Source organism: Telmatherina bonti (assembly GCF_933228915.1).
Source record: "Telmatherina bonti genome assembly, chromosome: 6".
Lineage (NCBI taxonomy): Eukaryota > Metazoa > Chordata > Actinopteri > Atheriniformes > Telmatherinidae > Telmatherina > Telmatherina bonti.
The window spans coordinates 32,230,850-32,239,126 of NC_136624.1; the positions used below are offsets into that span (position 1 = coordinate 32,230,850).

An 8,277-nucleotide genomic window follows, 5' to 3' on the forward strand; every position below is an offset into this window, starting at 1 on the left:
GTCAGTTTTAAATGCTGGCGGTGCTTTCACTCTAGTGGTAGCATGAGACGGAGTCTACAACCCACACAAGTGGCTCAGATAGTGCAGCTCATCCAGGATGGCACATCAATGTGAGCTGTGGCAAGAACGTTTGCTGTGTCTGTCAGCGTAGTGTCCAGAGCATGGAGGTGCTGCCAGAAGACAGGCCAGTACATCAGGAGACGTGGAGGAGGCTGTGGGAGGGCAACAACCCAGCAGCAGGACCGCTACCCCCTTCTTTGTGCAAGGAGGAACAGGAGGAGCACTGCCAGAGTCCTGCAAAATGAGCTCCAGCAGGTCACAAATATGCATCAGGAGCATGCCCAGGTGTTGTAGGGAGGTCATACAGGCACGCGGAGGCCACACACACTACTGAGCCTCATTTTGACTTGTTTAAAGGACATTACATCAAAGTTGGATCAGCCTGTAGTGTGTTTTTCCACTTTCATTTTGAGTATAACTCCAAATCCAGACCTCCATGGGTTGATACATTTAATTTTCATTCATAATTTTTTGTGATTTTGTTGTCAGAACATTCAGCTATGGAAAGAACAAAGTATTTAATAAAAGTATTTTATTCATTCGGATCTACAACATGTTACTTTAGTGTTCCCTTTATTGTTTTTGAGCAGTGTATATACACACACAGACACACACACACACACATATATATATATATATATATATATATATATATATATATATATATATATATATATATATATATATATATATATATATATATATATATATATATTTGATTTATTTAAAGTCGAGTCCTATTTTGGATTATTTGGTGTTGTTAATATTTTTTTTTAAAAAGGAATTGAAATATCAAATGCTTTATATTTGATAAATGGCTAAATAAGATTTTGTCATACTCTCAGAAGTTACAGCAGATAAACTGCTCACTAACAGGGAAGCTGATATTTGATTACAGCGGATAGCAACATTACAGTCATGTGCTGAATTCTGCCCTCAACTGCACCCATTTTCCTTGTGATGCTTATTAGTTTCCAGGAAATCCGAGACAAGTAGCTGACACAATCACAGTAAAGGTTTAAAACGAACAAAACCGGAGTACTTTGGCCACCAGTGCTGTAAAAAGGGACGTCTCCCAGTCCAAACCAGAGACACCATATGGTCCATACAGTTTGAAGTGCGTGGAAATGTTCACTTCTGGAAAATCACGGCGTTACTTCCTTGCTGCAACCAATTTCAGGGGATCAAATTTCTGGTTAATCTCGATTTTCACCGCCTCCTCCGGAACCCTGAAGTGCGTCTTTACGCGTGCATGTTCCTTTAAGAAAAACTGTGAATCGTGAATGAACTTGAGCCTCTCCGCGCTGACGTAGAGGAGGTCGGAGAGGTTGGTGCTCCCCAAAGAGAGGCAGATCACCGTGATGAGGACCAGACTGGGGAACAAAGTTAGTTGTATAGCCATTTTTGATGTATCATTTTGCTCTGCCTCTGGATCACAGTCAGTGATAAGTTAGTGTTGTGCAGTTATCTGCGCCAACATAACGGTGCCGCTCAAATCTCCGCCCATTTTTGTGCATCAGGGCGGTTTTTACAGATAAGAAACCTAATTTTTTCCAGTATTTGTCAGAGTGGTCGAGATTTGTCGGGAAGTCCGAAAGTCTCCAGAGTGAGTCAGGATGACATCGGATCATTTCTGTCGGAGAGACTGTTGACATTTTTATCCGCACCACCGTCCGCTTTTAGAGAGGAAAAAATGCACCAAAATCAGGAAGACCGGTCGGGAAATGTGGCCACTGCGCAGTTCGGGACAGACTCCACCAGCCTGAGGAGCAGTGTGGACCCCGGCCTCACTGGTCCCCAACCACCTCCACCTTACTCCAAACTGGAGTTTAGAAGAAACACAGTGACAGATGACTATAAGATAACATCTCAGATTCTTGGCTTGGGAATCAATGGGAAAGTGCTGGAGTGTTACTGCAAGAAAACAGGAGAGAAATGCGCACTGAAGGTGTGTAAGTTCCTTTTACTTTAAACCCACTGCTGGTGTGTAGACGCAGGGTTTCTGTCCCAGGAGAGAAAGAGAGTAAACATTAATTATTTATTTCACTTCTGTCCGTGTTGGCCACATGTTTAACTGCACCTAATAGCTATAAAAACCTATTTCCTCCTTAATTATTTACAGGCCATTTAGTCTACTGCACACTTTTAAATTCAGTTTGCATGTTTATATCTTTAGATATAAATGAATCATTTCATAAATGAACCAGTGGGCTAAAAGTGAAATCTGGCTCTGAGTTACCCAGACAGTGAGGTGCTGTCTACATCCTCAGACACACTTTTCTCTCTGTTTTGATTGTTGTTGCTGTGTGGACAATGGCCTGTACTGTTATTAAATTACATAAGCATCTGTGCCTCTGACATTTAGCAAATGTTAAAAATCAAAACTTTTCTCTCATCTACGCAAAAATAAGTTCTGAAAGTTCAGTTTGTGGTTTCAGAAGCGCAGCTGTGTAAGTCAACAAACAGCTGGCTGCAGGGTTCTAAGAAAATAAACAGGAAGAGCAGCCCCATGAGTGTCTACATGTTTTCTTTCAGAGGTCTTTAGAGGTAAGCCTTAACTACACAAGTATGATTAAATGTTAAGAGCTTTCTCTTCCTCTGCAAGAAGCCATGTGCAGGTGGTAATTGTCTCGTCTGTGCTTAAAGGCTTACAGGGAAAAGTCACATATTTATGAAAGTTACATTTGAGATACTTTCCTCTTCCAGCATTCAGAATATCATGCAGAAAATAATAAATAAATACAAGTTTTCTGTGATTGTACTCTCAGGTGCATCTCTGTGCCTCCAAGGATGGACCGCATTACTGAATGCACTCTGCTTGTTTGTCTCCAGTATTGCTGCTGTAGATCAATACAAATTAACAATGATGTTCATGTGCCTTATATGTACTATATTTTCATTGAGTATTGCAGTATTTTGCAAAATACAACTTAAGCCATAATAACAATGAATTACAGTGTTTAGCAGGTATATAACACAATTCTACAACTGTGTCATGTGCCTTTTATATGATACATGTAAAATAGGAGAATCTCTCTGAAATATCTTTTGGTATGTTATAACAGATTCTGTACGACAGTCCTAAAGCCCGAAGGGAGGTTGAGCTGCACTGGCGAGTGTCTGGAGGCCCTCACATTGTACGAATACTCAGCCTGTATGAAAACATACATCATGGGAAGAAATGTCTGCTCATTGTGATGGAATGGTAAGCGCTACCAGCACTACAAGTCCTGCTTAGTTTGTGTCTGCTTATTGGGTGCTATTCATATATAATGCATGTTTTGTTTTTTTTATTTTAAATTCTTCATACATTTATCTTAAAATGATCAATTTTAGCTTAAAAACTGGATGGCAATGTTGGGACGTACAGATAAGAGACAACTGGAATAATGCAGAGATGCATTATTCAAACAGTCCAAAGGAGGATTTTTCAGAAGTGACAATTAGTTTTTATTCACTTTCACCTAATCGGAGCTGAAACCCGGAGTTTAAATGAGAGTAACAATGAGTCAGGGACAGTGAAATCAAAACTGAAAATGGTTATACCTCTTCAGGAAATGTGACATTCTTGAAATCTTTTGAAAAATGGTGCCAGTTGTGTTTTTCGTAACAATTATAGCCAGACGTGGAAGCACGGAAACACAGGGCAGGAAGAAGCCTTGGGTAATTCCCTTTTTCAAGTTCGCTAAAAATAGTTTTTCTGTTCATGACTCAACAAATAAAAGAAGAAAAAAGATTTTGTTTTTACAGTATACTGCTTTGCTTTTTTGAATTCATGAAATACTAAATTAAACTTCACAACTGTAGCACTTTTTAAACATAATATAAACAGTTTAAAGCTTGTTAATAAAAGCTATTATTTCATTATTAACATGAATAACAATGAATGCAAAGAGCCAAAGAAAGACAGAAAAGAGTTTGAAGCATAAAAAGGACAAACTTGCATTATTAAAACATGTCATGCACAAAAACATGGACATAAATATTAAAAGCTGTCCGAGTCATGGAACCGAAACTGGCAAGTTGTTTCACTGGAAAGGATCTTGACTCCCATTCTGGTTCTGGAAATCCTGCGAACCACTAACACACCTGCCTCCTGATCCTTATTGGGGGATTAGCAACAAAGATATTGTTTAGATAAGACAGACTTATACATTAAGATACTTTTTTTTGCCATAAGAAGGATTTGGAAAAATCCTGACAAAGTTCATGTTTTTTTCCTCCCAGAACTGAGTTCAAACTGTTTTGCTCATATACAAAACTTCTTAGATTTTCTTGGAAAAACTTTTTTCCACCTGTTTTCACTGTAAACAGGAAAAACTGATTTTCTAAAATAATTCCTGTAAGTAGTAACGACCTACTAACAGTCTGATCAGCATATATAACAACTAATCCGTTCCTACATGGAAATTGTGGAAAATGCTCATCATAACTTTCCAAAACAGAGGAGCGTTTTGGTTAAATTCAACCAAATGTTCAATAGTCCTCAGAAATTTAAACACCCATTTCTTTTCTTATTGTCTTATACACACACCAATTCTAACAAAAGTTTACTACTTTGGGACTTTCTGTACTTTATGTAAAACCTAAACCTCAGATACAAAGTAAGATAATCTGATGTATTTCATCATCTAATAAACATATCATGTACTTGTATTTGATTTATGGTTTAAAATCAAACAAGACTCGCAGCAGTGAAGCCAGATATAGAGACAGAAACCTGAATGCAGTTTTATTTTTGTAGAACGAGTGTTAAGGGAAGGGTGGGGTAATGTGTTTCGGCTGCATGTGTGTGTGTGTACGTGTGACATTGTATTTGTTTTGTAAAGCACTTGGAACTGTACGAAAAGTGCTATAAATAAAGTTTGATTTCTTTCATTTAATTTTAAATTTCATTAAAAATCTGTATTTGTTCAGGTCATGCGCGTCTGCTTTTGCTAAGATAACCAGACGCCTCTGAACAGTAAATAGAGAGGCACAATAGCTGTTTGTTATGAAAGCATGATTGCCGTGGAGAGCAGTGATCGTTTGCCAAGAGGGTCTTCGCTGCCCCAGTTCTGATCTGTCCGTGTGTCCCGTCTCAGCATGGAGGGAGGGGAGCTGTTCAGCCGCATCCAGGCCAGAGGAGACCAGGCCTTCACAGAGAGAGGTGGGTCAGAATTTACATTTAATAGCCTCAAGGACCTGTTTTTATGTTTTCTTTCATCTCTATCTCCCACCTGTCCATCAGAGGTGTCAGAGATCATGCACGACATCGGCTCAGCCATTAGGTACCTCCACCACGTGGACATTGCTCACAGGGATGTGAAGGTACGGCTGCTGTCCACATTAGTTATCACAGAACATTTAAGAGACCGTTTAGGGTTCATTTCTTTTCCTCTTTCTACTCTACAGCCTGAAAACCTGCTCTACACCACCAAGGAGAGAAATGCTACTCTGAAACTGACAGACTTTGGATTTGCAAAGGAGACAACACTCCATAACTCCCTCCAGACCCCTTGTTACACCCCATATTATGTTGGTGAGCATTTGCTGTCATGTTTTTTGTTCTTTGCATCATAAATGTGCCAAAGCAGTCATAGTTGCTTGATCAGGTTCTTTTTATTCACTTATCTGTCAGTTTTGCTTTGGTGTCTTTTATTCTACTCATTTATATTTCTGGATCTGTTTGTCATCCAGCACCAGAAGTGCTCGGCCCGGAGAAATATGACAAGTCATGTGACATGTGGTCTCTGGGGGTGATCATGTACATTTTGTGAGTACCATGTTTGTTTTTTAATGACATATTTTTATCTACCAATTAGCTGTTAAAAGACCTCTCCTCTCCTCTCCTCTCCTCTCCTCTCCTCTCCTCTCCTCTCCTCTCCTCTCCTCTCCTCTCCTCTCCTCTCCTCTCCTCTCCTCTCCTCAGACTATGTGGGTTTCCTCCATTCTACTCGAACACCGGCCAGGCCATCTCTCCAGGCATGAAACAGAGGATCAGGAGAGGCCAGTATGAGTTTCCCAACCCAGAGTGGGCTGATGTTTCTGACGAAGGTAAGACTTTGAACAGAACATGTACATCTAATGGCAAGAAAAAAGTTAATATTGTTGGAAAACTATGCATTGTAGTAAGGTAAAAGAGAATATATCGTAAATAAATGTCTTATCCAACCATACAGGACTAATTAACTTCTAACACAGTAGAAGTTAGAAGTCTAAAACTGGAAATGGACCTCATCCTGCACAAAGTCTCCATTAAACTGCTGCGTATTTTAATGTTTAGAGGTTTGCAAAAATACAAAGGCAAGCAACAGCTCTCAGAAAGTTAAGACAGTGCCATCCTTACCACTGTGTAAAGATAACCCATTAATGTCTGCCAACAGAGGAGTCTAGTTGCTGGACTTCAGCAGATGAAATAATTCACATTCCTATTTGAAATAAGTTTATAGTTGATCAACATTCCTGTTTTTTCACTTTATGATAATCAATCACTTTTTTTTTAGCTGACAGAAGTTGTGGACGACAGGCCAACCTGGCACCTGAACTCTGCCGCTGTAAGAGTTGCAGAGTGTTGCTTCATGTTGTCTTGCTGAAATGCTCAGAAACATCTTTCTAGCACTGATGCTGCCTTCCCAGATATGCAAGGTGTCAGTTCCATAAAGCTCCCTCATGCAGACCAGGTGCAGACTTTTGAACTGCAAAAACAAGTGGGATAGTTCTTCTCTTCCTTTCCTTTAGCCCGGAAGATGTACTTAAAAAAGTATTTTAATTCATTTGATCACAAGATAGTCTTTTTTACTCTACTTCAGTCTATTATAAATGGCCAGGGGCTCAGAGGAGATTGCAGCTTGCATGATAGAGCTTTAACCTGCATTTGTGGATGGTGACTTGTGCTTACAGATAATAGTTTTTGGAAGTGTTCCTGAACCCATGCAGTGATTTTTATGACAGAATCGTGCTTGTTTTAATGCAGTCACACCAGAGGATCATGCACAAATAGTATTGATTTTCTTTTTACTCTCCAAAACTTTGCCTGTCTTTACTTTTGACGGAGCGCTCCTTCTGTGTTTAATCATGTTATGCTGATGCAATTTAACACTAAAGAAATGTTGTAATTTATTTATTTCTATTTTAATTGCATTTCCTCAGCAAAACAGCTCATTATTCAGCTGCTGAAGACAGACCCTAGCGAGCGAATGACCATTGGACAGTTCATGAGCCATCCTTGGATTAGTGTAAGAGTGCTTTTCACGCCCTTTGCCTGTAAACTCACATGTCACTGCTCATTGTAGTCACAAATGTTTTTGCTTTTATATGACAGCAGTCAATGGTAGTTCCCCAGACACCTCTGCACACTTCCCGAGTTCTGACAGAGGACAAGGAGCTGTGGGACGACGTCAAGGTGGGACTTTAACGAAATGTTTGTTCAGAACATGACCACAAGGTGGCAGTAAAACACCACATCAGATTTACAGAACAAAATGTTCCAACAGGAGGAAATGACCAGTGCCCTGGCAACCATACGTGTGGATTATGACCAGGTGAAGATCAAAGACTTGGACATATCTAACAACAGCCTGCTGAACAAGAGGCGCAAGAGGCCGGCAGCTGAAGGAGTGGACTGAGCAGAGGAAGCCGACAGCAGGGATGCAGGGGAGGGAATGGGGTGTAATACTCACTGAGAAGTCACTGAGAAATCACAAGAACATGGGGAAATTATTACTGGACAAAAGTAGCATCACAGTCAGAGTGAGCAATATTTTTCCTTCCCACATATCACGTTTTGTATTTTATGTACTTGTTCTTTGTGTGACTTCACTTGATAGTCAAAAGAATGACATTTATTTTCAAACTGTTACTATCCTAACAAATTGAAATAAATTTGGTTTGTTTTTCAACTTTGTTGCATCACTTTGTAAACTAAATCTCATACAAATTACCTGGTTGATGTTTTTTTAATTCATTTTTGTGAGGGTGAAACTCAGAAAGTAAATGTGATGCAGTGATTGCTTTGCAGAGTGAGGAGTTTGTGTAATAAAATACAAAAATGAGGAGGGGTGGGAGGGTATGTGGAAATAATAAAAGGAACTTATCATTTAGAGATAAGTACCATGGGAGTCTTTTTCAGTGATGCCATTGTACCATGCACATCAAGACATTTGAACTCTTGAGAGGTCGGCGTGTTGACTTACTTCTTCATGCCACACATTTCCTCTCACTTCTAATGTCTTCCTC

At 39.6% G+C, this 8,277-nt stretch overlaps 1 protein-coding gene across 4 annotated transcripts; it reads left to right on the plus strand.

The window, feature by feature from the left end:
- Positions 1–1,434: 1,434 nt before the first annotated feature.
- LOC306757361 (MAP kinase-activated protein kinase 2-like) lies at positions 1,435–7,676 on the plus strand. 4 transcript variants are annotated; one of them, XM_079242385.1, is made up of 11 exons: positions 1,435–2,008; positions 3,126–3,265; positions 5,145–5,209; positions 5,291–5,370; positions 5,455–5,581; positions 5,740–5,815; positions 5,972–6,096; positions 6,546–6,596; positions 7,192–7,277; positions 7,364–7,444; positions 7,536–7,676. In XM_079242385.1, exons 1-11 carry the CDS (start codon positions 1,754–1,756, stop codon positions 7,665–7,667), a joined length of 1,218 nt encoding a protein of 405 aa, XP_079098511.1. In that variant the 5' UTR covers positions 1,435–1,753; the 3' UTR covers positions 7,668–7,676. The 4 variants fall into 4 exon arrangements, with proteins under 4 accessions (XP_079098511.1, XP_079098512.1, XP_079098513.1 ...); XM_079242386.1 differs by having other exon boundaries at positions 7,367–7,444; XM_079242387.1 differs by lacking the exon at positions 6,546–6,596.
- Positions 7,677–8,277: the final 601 nt, after the last annotated feature.

Coding starts and splice junctions, on each gene's coding strand:
- LOC306757361 (XM_079242385.1), top strand. CDS start 1,754: ATGCACCAAAATCAGGAAGACCGGTCGGGAAATGTGGCCACTGCGCAG. Junction 3,266..5,144: donor CTGCTCATTGTGATGGAATG/GTAAGCGCTACC, acceptor GTCCCGTCTCAG/CATGGAGGGAGGGGAGCTGT. Junction 6,097..6,545: donor GGCTGATGTTTCTGACGAAG/GTAAGACTTTGA, acceptor CTTTTTTTTTAG/CTGACAGAAGTTGTGGACGA.